An 18,268-nucleotide genomic window follows, 5' to 3' on the forward strand; every position below is an offset into this window, starting at 1 on the left:
AGTCAGAGTAATGCTGTTTGTCCTGCAGAGCATTTGCTTTATGTAAGTGTAATGTGTTTTAGGGTTTACATTACTGTCAGTGAAGTAAGAGTGTTCATGTCTGTGTGGGCAAAAAAAGATGAGGTAATTTCAAAACCGGTTCTGTTTCTAGCTTTATAGTTTTAAATTCTGCAACCTTCACTTTAATCAGTAGAAACTCAAGTGTTTGTAGGCTTCTGAAGCACAACTTTGGTTCTTAACTACAGGAAAAAGAGTTGCAGTCTTTCCAGGGTTGTCTTTTGTGTATCTATACATTGTTACTTCACTTTTGAGAGGAGATATGGCATAATCAGTGTCCCAGCAGAGTGGTTATTTTTTCATACTGACTTCTGGTGTGGTCTTCTTAGTTTACTTCTGTGTTGTCATTGGTTTTTAAATAATTTCTTGAGAAACTTAGAGATTAATATAGGCATGTGTCCATAAATCTCCAGAAATATAAGAATGCTTTCTTAATGTAAAAATGTGTCTTTTGAAAGTCTTGCCTTTTTTTAAAGATTTTTTTTTTGAGATGTTTTTCTGAAGCACTCTCAAATGGGCCCAGATTCTTTACTGTGATCTTTACATATTTTATACAGATGGCCCAGGTGATGGGGTCACTCTTCTGATCTCATGAGTCTCTCCGAAGTCACTGAAATTTAACTAGAAATTTAGGCTCCTGAATTTATTTTCCAAGATATGATTTATTTCAGTCATGTGCATATAAAGGAATTTTCACTGTTTATGGCAAAATCTAAGTTTTATAAATAAGGCACAAGGAAGATTTGGCTTATCTGTTACAGCATATGCTTGTTGCAAATCCCTTCTCAAGTTTACAATGAAAATAGTCTTCATTTTTTCAGAACTCAAAGACAAGACAGAGTCTCAAAAATAAATAGAAGTGAGCAAATTATTAATTTTGTGTTGCCAGGGAGGTGCATAATATGCAGTTAAGGTAGCCTAGCTAAGTATTATTGAAAATAAAGTAAGTTTCACATAGAGGGGAAAATGTATGTGAAAAAAACCCATGCAAAACTCAGATTTAAGTTGTAGGGCAATTCTGGTGTTGCGTGCAGCTGGTATATATGATACACCTGCCAGTGGATGAACTAGGCCTCCAAACTAACACAGTCCTAACCTAATGAGTTAATCTATGGTGTAGACTCCCATGTTCAAGATATTAACTTGCCTATTCTAGTAAAAAACTCGCCTATTCTAGTAAAAAAATTTATCACCTGACATATAATTTTGTTGATGTTAAAGGATCATTAACAATATTAAAATATACTTAGTTTGTAGGAACTAAGCTCAGCCATGCTTTTTTCTTATACATGCTTCATTGTATACCATGTTTAATGAGAATAATGAAGAATTATTTTCTTTCTTTTAATGCTAAATTGTGTCCTTTAGATAAGATAATTAATTTGTTTTTCCATCTTTATGTGATGGAAAAATTTCAGGATCCAAAATAAATCCTCAAGGTAGACATGCCTTTGCAGTATTATGTATATATATAATCAGCAGTTGCTTTTGCTTTTCTTCCTTCCTCCCTCCCTCCATTTTTTGGATGGGATTTGCTGCACCTCCAAGTTTCTTGTCATTCAGAGTGGAGTTGATATTGCATTAACTGCATCTACAAGCTAGATGTTGAGTTTAGACTGGTTATTCAGACTCCCTCTGTAGTCACTAGATAGAGCAGTGTAAAGCAGTGTAATTATTCCTCTCCGAAGGCAAAGTGTATTTTAAATAATCTGATCCCTTTTCACTGATGAAACAAAGAATCTGTAGAAGCTGGTCTGGGATAATCACAAGCATCTGTCATTTCTGCCTAGGTGTAGCAAGTCTTTGTAGCAGCAGTTCAGGTCTCTTGTGTTATTACAGTGGGGGTACTGCAGGAAACGTCACTTGGGTTTTAGAGTGGGAAGGGTTGAATTGCTTCCTGCTCCTCTGCAATGTTTCGGTGATCTATAATGTGGCTGTAGGGTTTCATTCTATGTACCTATGCAGCATCTAATTTTAAAATAGTAGTAAAATGAATCCCAGCCTGAATCAGTAGCAGAATTCTGTATCTGTGTAGTATTGTTTCATCAGATGCAGTTTAGGTTTTTAAACTATGAGAAGGGATACTGAGCAGAAAGGACTAAGATTGGAAATAATGCTATATTTCACTATTTAACTGGTGCACTTTTTAGATGCAGAAAATTACTTTTTGAAGTTGTTCAAATGTTGTGCAAGTCTGTTTTGCTAGAAATCAGTAGAAGCTGTACCAACTTGTACGTTATTTTTTGTGGAGCTTAGCAATGTTTCTCTCTCCTACTCCAGTTAACAATAACAGTTAATACTTTTTTTTATTGTGGGGTGGGTTTGCATTTTCCTTCATGCTTTGTTTCACAGGTACTTTTTAAAATGTCTTTCCTTAGCTAACTGTGCACCACCATGCCAAAATGGAGGGATGTGCCTGCGACCTCAGCTTTGTGTGTGTAAACCAGGAACAAAAGGTAATTCCTGTGAGGATACAATCGTGCAAGATACATCTTCCACTGGAGGCCGGAGCCCTGCTGTTCCCCCGTGGCCCATACCCCAGCAGGCTGCCCATCAGACCTTCTCTCAGAAGGTGCAGGTCCCACCAAAGGTCAGCCCTATGGCTCAGATGGCATTCACAATCAAGCAGAAGCCTCCTGTTGGGTTAACTCAGCAAATGCAACCACAGTAAGTGTTTTCTTTGCTCTCAAAGTAGTTCAGTATGTCAGATTTATAAAACGTTGTTCCTTGTAAGTGTTTTCAAAAAATCTGATTTGTAAACTGTCACAGATTTTTTTTTAAATGGCTTCTTGTTTTAACTGTAAGATTTCAGTGGATGTTTAGACTGTTATTCCTTATGAGCCAGATTTCCTTACCTGAACAAAATATCCCATGGTATCAGTCAACATCTGTTTTCCTTAGAATGATACTGCTGTACTAATTTTGGAGGAATTAGTCTTAATTTACACTGGTGACCTTTTGGGTTTATCCTAGAACAAAGTCTGACATGGAATTCTGACACATTGTGTAACTGAGGAGAGTAAGATTTGGTGCTTCTATTCTAGTTTCTTCTATTTGCATTATGTTTTCTCTTTTAATAGAAGTGTGCGTGTCTGTGCTACAATGAATATTTCTGCTTGCTTGTGTTTGAGGTTCAGCATTGTGTCTGACTGCCATAAGCAGCAAGGAAATACCCATCTTGTTAGAGAATTTTTTCTCTTTAGTAGCTGGTGACTTAGCCAGTCTTTGATATTTTTTCTCTGAGCTTTAAATACTTAATGTGAGTTACAATTCTCTAATTGTACTGTTGTTTTTATTGATGTGTGCAACATTAATTTATTTCAAGATCCCTTTTGATAATTTGGGGAGGGAGGTGCACAGGAAGGTGGCAATCAAGTGGAATGTGAACAGTTTTAGGTGTTTTCAGCTACTGTTGTTCTTCTGCTTTCAGGTGAAGTCAGTGGCAAAAGGTTTTCTGTCCTGTAGGAGGTGTTGCTTTTGGAGAGGTTGTTTTTGCTTTTAAGGAAGGTGTAGTCTGTCTTGCTTCTAGTCTCCAGAGAAAGATAATCAGGATAATCCTGTGTTCGAAACTGTAAAAATGAATGTGGAAGGGTGGGTGGTATATGATTATACAATTCTGCACCTGAGTCATCATAGGCTCTTGACAACAAAGTGCCACTTCCTTTCCAAAGCTACATCTGAGAACAGAGATCATTGGACACTCAGTGTTATTTGTTGTATCATAACCCCTTTATAAGGTTTTTTTCCTCCTAAATCCTTCTATTTCTTTGTAATAACTGTAGATCCACAAGCTCAACTAGGTTCCTACATGTCTTGTGTAATAATAAGAGAAATTTACCTGAATTCTCTTGGAGTTCTAAGCTGTAAGCCAGTATGTTCTTTCAGAAAGGTAGAAGGTAGAGCACTGGGGGCTTTAGGACCAAATACACCCACAGTCTTGAAAGACAGAGGAATTGCTACCTAGTTTTAGTACTTCCTAGTACTCTGAGTCCAGTTTCATTCCTACCAGTGAAGCAAAGTTTATTGAAGTGACTAATGTGAAGGGGAAATTTCCAGTAAAATCATCAGGCTTTTTTCCTGTTCCTCTCCAGACCAGCTGGACTTATCACCTGATCTCTCTACTTGGCCTCATAAAGATCAGCGCAACAAATCAGTACAAAAGGCTAGACAATTCCTGTCTTATCAGTACTGATTTCTGTACAGTACACTTTTTTTTTTCTCCCTCCCTCTACACAAAAGCATTCTCACGGATTTTTCCTTTCTCTTGCAATAAAGGCCAGTTGTCCAAACTGGGTAGTAAAATATACTTAAAACAAAAAATAAAATAGGAGAAGGGGGAAGAAAGATAAAAGAATGTAATTTGTTCTTGCCTGAAAAAAAAGAATTGTCATCTTTTAAGCACTCTAAAATTGTACTCAGAAGGTTTGTGGCAGCCTCTAGAGAAGGCTTACTTTCCATTATTCCAGGAATAATGTCAGGGATAAAGGGTTCCTCTTGTAAAAAAAAAAAGAAAAGATGGTAAGTTGATATTTTTCTATGCTATATGATGGTTGTTGGGCTATGATGCTCAAAGTATTTTTAGAGGATACCTATAGCATTTTATGCTGCACTGAAATCTCTACCTGCTTGCATGAGATATCATCACAGATGTAGAGGGAGCAACTTCAGACTGACAAAACCAGTCCCCCGTTACCTGCTATCCAAATTGCTCCTGCATGCTTCCATATGCAGTGGGCTTTGTTGTTCATGTGAGCCTTATCAGCCTAGGATTTTTTCCTGTGGAGAGACTTTTTCAGGTAGAACTGTTACTCTTTGAGATGGCATGAAGATGAATCTATTTCAGTCAGCTTAATATTGGCATGGGAAAATGGGAAACCGAGTCTCTGAGGTCCTGAGAACGCCAGCCTACAACCTTGGCTGAAGCCAGGTGTAGGAGCTGGAGATGGAGAGGAAAGGGACTGCACAAACCAAAGCTGTTGTATCAAGTGTAACAGAAGGTGGATGCTTAGATACAGCTGTTGAAATGTGTGCCAGTGATAGTTCTCATGTATGACTGTTAGGACAATTTACAGGGATGAAAGATCCTTCTGAGATCAGGTCTCTAACACTGAGAGGGGTAGACAGGCTAATTCCTGTTTAAATTCCTTTTTGGGTATGTTGTGATCTTGGGTGTTGTGTGAGGCTGCCCAGATACTTTAGGAATGGCTTTTCCTTTTCCCACTCTTGGAGCATCCACATTGTCAGTGTGGTAGGTATGCTGATCTGGACACTGCTGCTCTGCAGTCAAGGGCTGGACTGGTGAGAGACAGGGCAGAACACAACCTGGAACACCTAAATTAGCTCCTAGAGGAGGCTTTCCTCAACAGAGCTTCTGTTTTGCCATCCTCTGTTAATTTTTTTCTGTTTTATATAGCAGTGCAACTTTTCTAACTTCAGTCATGAAGATATATTCATGCATGCTTTCTTAGGATCATGATGGCAATGATATTTAGGAAAGCAGGGAATTAATTTATTTCTTTCCAGATATCTTTTTTTGAAGAATAAGGTGCTGAACAGAAGGAGAGCTAGAGAGAGATTAATTTCCTGGAATATCCTGGGTTCAGCAAGTCTGTCATAGCTGTGCTCTGAAGATGGATATACTGTCAGGTACAAGGTCTCATCTCAGAAAAATGTTAGCAGAAGGTATAGATTTCTGTAATTGAAAGCAAGTGGTGTTTCAGAAACAAAAATCTGCTTCTTATTGGCACCTGTAGGGAATTCTGATCTCAGTAACAGGCGTGCTTTGTGGGCCTTTGTGAATTCCTGTGATAGCTCTCCAGTAACTCTGGGTGTTCCTTTCACATCTTGTGTTCTCACTTGTTGGCAGCAAGATAGCTCCAACAGCTTGATTTTCTGAATTTACCATCTGTGTGAGAAGAACTTTTTTTTTTTTTAAGGGATCTTTCTTGTACAGTTCTGGAAATGATCACCAGAATGAGTACAGCATCAATTAACTGGAGTCAGTAACACACTGAAGTGTCATAGCATTGCTCCTTCAGCCTCCTTTGGAGGCAGATGGTGATGAAATGTGAAAATCTGCTTTAATGGTGTACAAAGCAAAGCTCATCAAAGGAGTGGTGAACACACAGACTCCAGGTGACAGATTTGGACTTACTGGTGTGCCTTATGTGCCCAGGAATCTCTGCTGAGAGGTCCCTTCCAAACCTGTGTTCCTGGGTCACTGGGTCTAGTCCCATGATATGACAAGCAGATGTATTGTCTGCTGATTTCAGTAAGCTTATCAACTGATGTCTTAAAAGATGGTTTTTGACTTCTGTTCAAAGATGTAGTATTTTTTCCAGTTTAAACTATTTTTTCCCATTTTTAACTAGTTGATGGCAAATCAGTGTGAATTTAGATTGGAAAAACATGCCTGAAATAAGAACTGGGCATACTGTTGTGACCCTACTGAAATCAACAATGTGGGACAGTCATAACAGAGAACTGAATACATGCTTTGTATAATATATAATTTCAAGTTAAATGTTTACATATATATTTTAAATCTGTAGAGATTATTGATTTTCTGTTGTGCAAGTTCCTGTAGTCTGAGGGTCACTGTAAAGTATAAGAGACTGCTCTTTTGGCTATTTCCTTTCTTGCATAGCAGTATTTTTTTTTTTTTTTTTTGTATCTTTGCATGTAATTTATTTTCTAGAACTTTTGGTTCTGTGATTGGTTAATATGATGACATATCAGGTGATGATCTAAAAAAGATTATAGATGGGCTTTTTGAAGCTAGTGTGAAAGTAGCATCTGGAGGACATCCTTTTTCACCACCATTATGATAGTTTTGTACTGAAGATGTGCAGAGCAAGAGAAACACTTTATTTACAAGAGCCTTGCACTTGAACTTAAGTGTAAAATCTGTTTGAAAATAATTTATGGAAACTCTTGATGATATTGAACTTCTGTCCAAAAATACGTTGTCTTTTTTTTTTAAGGAAACTTTTTTAAGAACAGCAGGGTTAAAACTTAGGTTGGAAGTATAAAGCAATTGGGTCCAAACCTTTGCTTATAGCAGGATCACTTACAAGAGGTTGCTCTGGGCTTTGTGTGGTTGAGATTTCAAGATTACAAGGTTGGAGATCTCCAGTATTTGCAGATTTCTGTTGCAGTGTTTGACTACCATCAGAGAAAAAAAGTATTCTCCTTTTATAGCTGAAGTTTCCATTGTTGCACATTTATTGTTATCTGTGTCTTTTTGCTGTATTCCTCTAAGAAGTCTGGCTCAGCCTCCTCTACAGATTCTCAAAAGGCAGTTGTAGATTTCAGTATCATCCCTTTGAGCTATTATTTTTTTTTTAAGAACTGAGAAATCTTTCTCCTCTTATGTTGCGAGTCCATTCTCTGACAGTCTTGGTGGCCCTCTACTGGCCTTGCTCCACTGTACTGCTGTCTTGATTTGAGGAAACCAAAACTGGTCACAGTATTTGAGATGCAGTTTCATGAGTGCATGATGGAGGCAGTAATCTCTCCCTTGACCTGTGTGACTGTGCTGCTGCCCAGTATGAGATTGGCATTCTTCATGTGAGGATATGCTGCTGACACATGTTCAGCTCACCCATTAGGACCCCCACTTTTTGTAGGGCTACTTTTCAGCCATTTTGGTACCAAATCTATATACTCTTGCACAGAGATACAACCATGGATTGTTATCTGCTGCTTCAGAGCTTTGGTCTATAAGTCATGGACTTCTGGTTCTGCCCTCCTAGAGCCCAGTGACAGAGCTGTTTGAGCTTGTATCAGCACTGTGTGTTACTGTTCACAGACTGCAAAATTTAACTCTGGTGGTCAGAGGTGAGATTTTTCCAGCAGTTCTTAAGCTCACTGCTTTGTGTCAGGGAGATGCAAAACTGGCATTCTGTCTGCAGGTTATGCTTACAACTGCATTACTTCAGTATAGACTTCTAATGTGTAATGAACTCATGGCGTGCTTGTCTTAGGATTGCTAGTGCAAGGTGGCTCCAGGGAGAATCAGGAAAATAACTTTTCCATTGTGAGCTCTTTGGGGTGGATTCTGAGATGCCTTTTGCACAGTGTTTTTTGCAAGGAAGCACAGTGGACCCTATTAGCCATCAGGTTATTCATGTTCTTCCTAATAAACTTGTAAAGAGTTTATGCAGCTCAGTTATCCATATTATCCTGTAAGGCATGTTCCTTTTGAGAATGTCAGTGTACACTTCCCTCTCACAATCCCAGCAACTTGAACACATTCAATGAGGTAAAGTTGACTTTTAAGTTTGTGGGTTTTTTTGACTGCTACTGGAATATGTCTATGCTCCTGTATGTCAATACAGCAAAAAGAGTCAGTGATTTAGGCAAATTCCATGTGTGTGGAAATCATTGTCTGGCTTTCAAGGCACTGCTTTTCAAGAAAGAAAATTGCCTCTAAGCTGTAATGGTGCTGTCAGCTCAGTTGAAAAGCAGACAGTAAGCTACCATTTCAAACCATAGCATTTTTTTTTTCCTAGTTTGAAAACACATGTGCCTGACCACTTAGTGTTTAAATGCATAGGTGGGGAGGGCTTTAGTGAGGTGTTCTTAATGTTACTTGTTACTCTGTTGCAATATGGTCTGTTCTCTTCCAAAGTGGCTTTTTCAGGTTGTGGTTTGGCTTTTTTGGTTTGTTTTGCTTTTTTTCTGTAACTGTTGGAAATTACAGTATTTTACATCAATTAATTATTTTGGGAGATGTTGGGAAACTATCAGAAGAACTTCTTTCCAGGGGCTTGTGGGACTGAAGGAGCACAGCTTTTCTTGGAAAGCATGACAGTGTGTCTTCAGTTTCACAAAAATATATTTGTATTGTTAGTTTGGTTTGATATATTGCTGTTTGTGTCATTCACAACATTGTGCCATTTATAACCTTTGTTGCTAAAGAGATTTCTCTGTTAGCAAGTGTTTGATTGTAAAACAATTATGCAACAGTTTTATACTTAACTGAGACTTTTTAGCCAAGCAGATAAAAGTAACCCATTCTGGTTACTTTAATAAACTACTGTGCAACAGTAATGATTATGGGATGTGCCTGAAATAAAATCAACTCTGCAAATAGCTGTTTTCCTTGCAACAAGTGGGAATTGTTTTCATGTGATTTTTCATTCCCTTCTTTAGAGCTGTAAATAGACCTTAGTAGCTTGATTTGGAAAACTGTGTCCTGTCAAAATACATCTGTACCTTAAACTTTCAAAGGAAGAAACACAACGTGAGAATAATTATCAAATGATCACTGAAGCAGGGACCTTTTCCTCTGTTTCAGGTATTTTGAACTTGTATTTGTAGATCTTTGGTCTTTGTGTCATAAATCTTGCTTAATATTTGATCTAAAGTCCTTTAAATTTTTAGCCCTTATAATTATTAGTTGCTCCAATTAGCTGATTTATATGTCTTGTGTATCAATATAACTTTTGGTATTGTCTTAAATTCCAGTTGCTATTGAGACTCCGTTGTTAATAACCTTATTAAGTAGATAACAAAGACACAAAGAAGCCCTCTTCAGGGGTTTTACTTAGTCTTATCTGCTACACTAGCAAAATGCTAACTAGATGGATTAACAATCTTCATTAAGGTGATGTGGACTGGCCTTAGACAAAGGCAGATGTATCTTCAGGCAGATGTATCAGCAGTATCTTAATCAGTCTGTCTGATTAATTACAAATGCCTCATTGATTTCATTATGAATAGCCTGTTCTGCTCATGATTTAGGAACCCTGAGAGACAAGTATTTCATCTCCAGTGAACTTATTTTCTTCAGTGCTAGAGTCCAAGTACTTAATTGAGAAGCAGTTTCCATAAAGCTTACCTATGCCATGTACCCTTGTACTTTTCCCAGGAATCCAAATTACTGTTTGATACCAAGTGTAATCAGTTGCTAATCTAACCACTTCTAAGGTGGTTTATTGCTCATGTCATCTTGTGCTAAAGTTTAGGGATTACTGTTCATCAGTACCTGTTGAGACTGGTATTTCTTTTTTTATAACTGGTGAAGAGCACTAGGCAGATGAAGGCAGTGGGTTCTTCTCTTGGTGTTATTGTTCAAATATACATTGAGACTTTGTAACCAGCCAGCAGTCTATTAGAGGGACTCTGCAGTAAATCCTTGTTTATTTCCCCTTAATCTAATTTTCCCTAAATTATCCATGGCTGTAGAGAGCAGTGCTGCAGGGCCAGAATGTGAACTGTTGGCTAATTTCAGTGTGCAGCACAGTATCGTTTCTGAAGATAAATCTGCAGGTGTACTCAGAAGTTTTGTAGGCAGCTGAATTATGACTACTTGACATTGAGTTAAGCAACTTCCTACACTAAGCAAAGGACCTGTTGTTGTTCAGAAATTACTATTTATATGTTATATACTAGGAAAATTAATACCTTTGGAGTAATAGCTCAACAAAGCATTGTAATTATTGAAGAGAATTTCTCTGTACTTGGAAACATAACAAAGCTTCATTTCTGATGCTGAGACATGAAGTTTGTAGAACAAATAAAGTATATGCAATAAGCTGGCTTTGCTACAGTGTTTGCTACAGCCCTGTTTTTTACTAATGTAGTCTATAGCTTTGAAAATATCTCCTCCATATATGTACAGGAAAAAAATATTTTCTGATAGGTTTTATCTGTTGCATTTTTTTTAAGTTTTAAGTACTGTCTTTAAAACTTACCATGCAGCTGAGGTAGAGACTTTTAATAAAGCCTCTAGCACCACTGGAGGATATTAAAAGGAATTCTTTGTTAGCTTGGATGCTGTGAGAAATTATGTTTCAGGCTTGTCAGGGATTTTATAAGTGGTTTTATAGAAAAGAATATCCAAAAGACTGCTTTTGGATATTCCGTATGCTGGTTTTGTATTTTGTTTCATTAAAGAAACAAGATGCAGTTCTGTATGCTCTGTGTCAAGAAAAGGGATTTTGTTAAAAGGAGATAGACAGTATTAGTATATACTATTATGTCATTGGGCAGTAGGTGGCAAGCTTTGCTTTTCCTTCTACTTAGGGTTTATTTTCATGTTGCGGAATGCCAGAATTTTTAGAGGAGTGGTTTAAATTCACTAGATTATGTCATTTATTGGCAGCACATTTCTTTAACAATTTCTTTTGTTCATTGTGGATAATTGTCTTGCTATTGAATACTGAAGGAAAGCCTCTTTTCAAATGATGGATGCAAATCAAGAAATGTGAGCTCTGTTGTATTGTCTCATGACTTCTGTGGGCAGATTACTAATAGGAATTACACACATGAGGTGAAGTCACAGGCAATCTGAAATTATTTGGGATCTTCCTGTTCAGTTCTGTTGTGGACCACAGTACAGCCAGGGACCATCCTGGTAACTAGTAAATCTAAAGAAAAAATAATAGAATGTTTATTTGCCTTTGTTATGATTTGTCATGTCCTGTTCCAGTTTATGTGCTCACATCCTCCATTCCATTCCCCCTGAATTGCTGTAGCTGTCCTCACAAACTCAGCCTGCTCTGCTGATGTGTTGGATTCAGCATTGGGACAGTAAAACAGCAGCAGCAAATTGTCCAGCTAAAACTAAGGTTGTATAGAAAGGGCAATGCTAGAGTGCTTGTCTTTAGGAACTTTCTATTGGGGGTGACTGTCTATAGCCTTTCTCTGCTCGGATTTCTTGCCTAGAGCAAAGGACCTGGCAGCTGATGAATTAGTGATCAGCTCTGTATCTTTACCAAGGATACCAGGGATGTAGAACCCCTGCTCCCATGCAGTTCATGTCAGCTGTTTTCCAACTTAGACATTCTCAGCTGTTCTCTGCTGGAGCTCACCTCTGGGTCAGGGGTGCCTCTGTGTGATGGAAAAATCTCTCCTCCAACCCGTGTTTTCAAAGAAAGACTCAGTATTCTTCTGTTGTTTGGTCTCAAGGTAGTTTATTGCATGTTATCTAAAAGATTTTCTTCTTGAGCTGCTGTTGTTTGCTCAGCAGCTCAGGCAGAGGCACACACACTCCTAACATCCTCTCTGACTCCTGACTTCTTTCTCCCCCCACCCCTGGCTGGTGCTATCTTTTATATGGTACATTGCGTGTTAAATGTTTATAGTTTTTCCCCAATGCCTATTACCGATATTAAATGGTGCTTTTCTACTCTAAACCAATCTGTGAGTGCCAACAAGAACAGGGAGGTGAGGAAGAAGAAAGAGGGAGGACAGGGCAGGCCCAAATCCCTCCATCTTAAAACTTCTGACCCCCATGTACAAAACCAAACCCCCCCTGTACAAGACTTAAAACTCCCCTGTACAGCACTCAAAAATTCTTCCCTTTACTTTGTGACTACTTCTACTACAATATCTAAACTTTTGTGACTTCTTGTTCTTCCTGCAAGGTTGGTAAATCATTCCATGGTTCAAATCCAAAATCACAGCTGTTTCCAGCTGCCTGCCAGGGTCTGAAATGCTTCTGATCTGGGCCCGGAACATCCAGAAATGTCTGAGGGACATTTTGAGTTCTGACAGTTCTCTAGAACAATTTTTATTCATTAACCAAGTTAATTATTTTACTTTCCTCATAATAAATGAGTTAGAGTTCTTCTTGCTTTGCTATTGAAGTTTTGGGAAAGTTTGTTCTGGATTAAAAAATGTACATGCCTCTCTTTCTCAGTCACTGCATCCTAGGTGTACTTTATAATTGCTTGAGGAAGATCAGCTATTTTGGATATCCTTGATCCCAGTCATCAACATAGTAATTCAATTATGTTGTTCTAGAAATTCTAAAACAGTAATTAACATTTTCTTCTTATTATGGTAGGGCATTCTGCAAGGAGAGGTCTCCTTATGTACATAGAGACTCCATATGAATTTACAGTTTCACTGCTGAAAGTTTGTCCTCATGAAAGAGGACAATTCCTAATGAAGATCAGATCTGTTTGGGGACTGATAATGCAGACCTGCGCTGTCAGTTGAGGGTGTGCAGGAGCACCAGGCTAAAACTATCTTTGACATCAACTATTGGTAAATTGAGACCAGAGTTTTGAGATCCTGATACTGTGGTTAACTCTTGCTTCTGTAGTCTTTGGCAGTGGTATGATCTATGTGTGCTAGAACAAAAACTGGTTCAAAGGTAGTTACTCATCTCTTTGTGCTGCCAGGCACTGAGTCAGCCCTCAAGAGCATTTCCATTCATCATTCTAGGGAAATGTAGTCATTGGGCTGCAGGAGCTGAAGTCACTGTTTAGTTCAAAAGGCTGGTCTCCTTCAGGACTGGGATCATTTGTGTTGGCAGAGAATGTGGAGATGATTTTTTGATTAAAATAATGTCAGTCTTGGTGTCTTTTTTGAACACTGCTAGTGCACATTTTAGTGCTAAGCCATTACACTAACAGATAATATGTTGTTACCTCTGCTGGACTGTGTACTTTCTGTTAATTGGGTTGTAGTAGACTGGGGTCTAAACACTATGGCCTAAAGTGTGGTGTGAAAGGCAAAAAACCCTGGGACTATTACAAAATGGGCTAATAATTTGATAGGTCTTGTTAGCTCACAATGGTGTGAGAAGTGGGCTGATCATTATGGCAAACAGCCTTGAGGAAGCATTTAGTGTTTAGCCCAAGTCCAGTCTGTTCTAATGACTGGTTTATAAGACCTTTTGAATGTGAATATTTGTGATATCTACCACTGTTTCTTCAGATTTCTTCAACTGTTTGGGTTGAAATTTTTGAGGCTGCAAGTATCCACTTCTGTTGAGAGTTCCACACAGACTCTTTTCAAGGGACTAGACCCACGTAGTATCTGGCCATGTCAGGTACTGTGCATGTACAGTGAACTTGTGTCCACCAGAAAAAGAGAGGTATCTTGGAAAGAATGTTGAAAATATAGGCTATCAGTACTGCAGCAGCCTGCAAGGCACTCGGGGGATGCAGCTGCAGTCCTATACTTCAAATTATTGTTGTTCCTGGATGACATAGCCTACTTTTGCAGGAATGTCTTGTTTTAGCCACACTTTAGCTATCCTCTCGTTAAGTGAAGGTCTCACAAACAGCTGTTAGAGGATATTCAGTCTTTTCATTAGTATCTTTGACAGAAAAAGGATTCTCAGAAATAAAATCTTTTTGAAACAGAGACTTAAATTGTAGGGAGCCAACAGGGTTCTCAAGCCAGCCGGAGCTTATTCCAGACAAGAGAAGAAAGTTATTCTGTGTGATGGCAACAATTGGTTTTATGTGTCTGTGTGACATCACTGGCCTGAGTAAAGCTTTGGTGCAAGAAAAGGGTGGTTAGTGTTGGAGTACTAGCAGGGAAACTGTTGCCTGCCCATGCTGTTGAACAATTTCCACTTCTAATTTCATCTTGAGTGTGAAGGAAGGATCAACTAAATGCTTGTAGGAGAATCCTCCACCCCTTCTCCTGTCATTCACAACTCATCTGTCAGGAAGCCAACATGAACAAGTTTCACTACAGTAAGAGGGAGGAAACAGCTCTGTTGAGATTCCAAGATTCCAGTCAGTCTCTTAAGAGTTTATTGCGTGTGATTAACCTCTCCAGGCACTGTGCATGAATTGTAACAAACTATACAAAAAACCTATGTTCCACGTGAATAGTAAAGAAAGTTAACACTCATCTAATTTTGGTGTGGTATTTTTTTTTTTTTTTTTGTTATTGAAAGTTACTGTATTCTTCTCTATTGGGTTTTGTTGTGCTCAGAGCACTACAAAATAGAGGTAGGATCTTGTTTAACTCCTACAAGTTTTGTATGATAATTACCTTGTCTTATGACCTATTGGTGTTTCTTGTCTGTTCTGCCACCTTCTCTAGTGCTTCAATCTGAAATAGATCCTGAGAATCCTTCATGGAGAAAGCATAAGAACCTTTCTAAGTGCATTTGTGAGCTTACATGAGAAGACTTAATTGGGACTGTCTTCTTTGGTCTTTCCTTCTGTGTGTTTATTTAATAGATTTCTTAATTGGGTCTAAATTTGGGCAGTTTTTCAGTTCATTAAACATTTTGAGCTCACTTCCATTTTATGTTCATTCTTCTGTTTTGGAAATATGAAGTGCTGTAGAGACTCTTTGGGTTTTTTTCACCTTCAGTGTTGTGAAGTCTGTTTTGCTTACTCTTGAAGCATCTGTTCAGTAGTAATATCTGAACTGGATCCTGTATACAGGTTAGGCCAAAGCAAGATTTTATTATTTTCTTCTGCAATCCTGAATGAGCTGATCCCTGAAGGTGGTGTTAATTACATCTAAAAATTCTGGTTTAGTGTTGTGCTGTTCTTTGGGGGGTAACTGAAATTTCATACTACTGTTGTTTCCTCACTTTCTACCTTTAGTGAGGTAGAGAGCTGTCACAATCTATGATAGCACTATGATAGCTGTTATCATCTTAGGCAGCTAGTAACATACTCCTAATGCTGTGGGTTTTTCTCCTTTTTATTGAAATTACAGATCACAGAGATCTTCTGTTATGACTGAAATGGTATGGATAACTTGCTGATCTAATTTGACAGGCTATTCTTTGAGAAGTAGCATCACTCCTTCTGGAAAAGGTAGCAAACAGGCATAAACTGTGTTCAATTGATGTATAATCTGATCTTAAATACTACTATAAAATGGATGCTGTTCTGGTTTCTGCATGATGGACAGGGATAGTTGTAGAATTGATGCCACTGCCAAATTAATAATGATGGTGAAGCAGAAATACATATATACGCTTATATACTGGAACAAAAGTTCTGGTGTCTGTCTTGCTTCCTGAACTGGAACCTCAAAGCTCTGAATTGAATGACAACTGGCCACTGGATTCCCAGCTCCAGCTGTGCCTCCTTACTGCTTCGAACAGCTTCTGTTGTTATTATGTAATGCCTGTTTGGGTATTCCAGCTGTTGCACACATGCAAATCCTTAAGAAGAAGCCAACTCCCCCCATTCCCCTTTTTGGCTTATAGCGGCTTTTTGCTGTAGAGTACACTTTGAATCCTGAAGAGTTTTCCTTCTGTTGCACCCTGGAGGGCTGTATCTATTAAACTTTTTATGTTCTGATGTTCTATTTAGAAACCCAGTGAATTCCTAAATTGGATTGTCTTTTGATGTACTTCTGGAAGTGATATTAGAAATAAATATAACCCACAGATGTACAGTCAGAACATTTCTAATGGGAATTCAGGTGATGAAGACTGAAGAACTTCAGACTGTAAAAGGAAAAAGAGGCGTATAAATTCAGCAATATAATTACGTATTTTTTTTCCCTTTCCCTCCTTCCATTCTTCTCAGTCATTGCCAATTTCCACTATAATTGAAAGAGTAGAGGATAATTCTATGTGCTCCTTGTAATGGAGATAATTTTGGGAAGATTCCAGAGTAGTCAGTCAGTCCTTTCTGTAGCAATCTCCTTGGAGTGATGGCATCACATAGGTTCTCCTTGGAGGAGAGGGAGACACACAGCCTGTCTATTCAGGCAAGTGAGTGGAAAGTCCCAGGCGTACTGCCCCTGAGGTGAATAGAAGTCGATGGAAACCCTGAATTCTGTGAAGTTACACACTCTCGAGGCCGCTCTGTACAGGGTGGCATCACATTGTTGTGTGTAGTCTTGTAACATGTTGCTTTTTCTACGTGATGCATAGTTGATTCATACCAGGATGAGACTTTATAGTTGTTATCTGCTTTTTTGATGTTTACTTATATTGTGTTGAAATGAAGCAAACAGTTATGAAAATTACCTGAGGGAGCTCTGGTGACAAATTTTCGCTTGGTAATGTTTGTTATGCTCTTGGAGCATCTCTTCTTAAGCTCCCACTTGTTGTAGTGATCGTGTGGCCTGTATGATCCTTGCACTGTAATTTCTACACTTCTGGGTGTTTCTGAAGTGTTTCCCATAGCAAAATTGGAATCCAGGCTGAGATGCCTAAGGCTTATACTCTATTACAAGTAATATTATGAAAAAGGTAAATGCATTATCTACTTTTATTTTGTATTCTAACACTATTAGTCTTCTTTAAAAGTTTAAAGTAGCACCTGCTGCTGATGATTGTACTTTTTTCTAAATGCTTTTAAGTAGCTCTTTCTGAGAACAGCTGTTTTAATGTTATTCATAGTAAATAAGGTTGTTCTAAGAAATTATAAGAGCGTGCAATTGTTTAAAATGTAGCTATGGAAACTAGATTATTCTCAATTTAATATGAACATTCATTGCTTTCATTGGCTGTGCTCCCTTCTTGAAACTGACATACTTCACAGGCACTCTACAACATTTCTGATTAATCTAGTTTTCTTTAAATGGGCAAAATATTCATCTTGATTAAGATATGTTAAGAGTTTTAAAACATAGGACAGCTGTTTTCTTAGCTTTCTGTTTGTTTTTTTTAAGTCATAAATAGAATCTTTTTTTCTCTTCCAAGCTGAAAATATCTAGTAAAGAAACTTTTTGTTTTTGAAACAAGACCAAGAGTGCCAAATTACAGTTTTAAGTCATTTAAGACAGAAGATGTGTGTCATGTATGTTATAAAACATGTCCTGAAGGCTACAGGAGTTGTGTACCTAGACTTGAAGGTTCAGAGTTTAATGGGCCTAATTTCCAGTTTCTTAGATTATATTATTTACACTGCATATCTAACACAAATGGTTGAACAGTACCATTTTCTTAGATAATGACATTTTAAAAAATACTTGAGTAGTTATTTTCTCATTGAATGGGGTGGGGGAGAGATTCTTCCAGTTGAAAAGAATAAAACCAAAGAGGCAATAAAAGCTGCTAATTGCCACACATTTTTTTCTGTTAAGTCTGTGGTAGCTGCATGGTTCTAGATAGAAAATACTGTGGGAAGGCTCCTTAAATGTTTCGATTTCAAGAAGTTCACCTCAAACCTGGAGTTATTTTTTTGAGCTGAGAGGGGTAGATCATAAGCTCTGAACATACTTTTTGTCAGGCTTCCTGACATGTTGAATTTGGTGTGGCTTTCCTAGGTTTGTGTCTCTTGAATATATTTGTGAAGTTCGAAAACACCAGTGACTCACATCAGAAGTTGTTGCTGTTCTGATTCAACATCCTCCCAGTACATGGTGGAACATAGGACATCCCTCTGGCTGCCCTGGCTGTCTTGAGACCCTGGCAGGGGGCTTGGAGACCTTGGCATGAAGTCAAAAACACCTGTGGCTTCAATTTTAGCCTGTGGAAAAAACTGCCAACTTTGAGTGAGGAATTACAAGCCACAAGGATTTGAGTAGTGTGGTA

At 38.2% G+C, this 18,268-nt stretch overlaps 1 protein-coding gene across 1 annotated transcript in view; it reads left to right on the forward strand.

The window, feature by feature from the left end:
• LTBP1 (latent transforming growth factor beta binding protein 1) overlaps positions 1-18,268 on the forward strand; it is a 188,567-nt gene that overhangs the window by 13,115 nt on the left and 157,184 nt on the right. Inside the window, exon 3 of the mRNA XM_031504314.2 lies at positions 2,436-2,724. Within this exon, the coding sequence (XP_031360174.2) occupies positions 2,436-2,724 (289 nt within the window). The remainder of the gene's footprint in view (positions 1-2,435; positions 2,725-18,268) is intronic.

This window comes from Lonchura striata, chromosome 3, assembly GCF_046129695.1.
Source record: "Lonchura striata isolate bLonStr1 chromosome 3, bLonStr1.mat, whole genome shotgun sequence".
Taxonomy (NCBI): domain Eukaryota; kingdom Metazoa; phylum Chordata; class Aves; order Passeriformes; family Estrildidae; genus Lonchura; species Lonchura striata.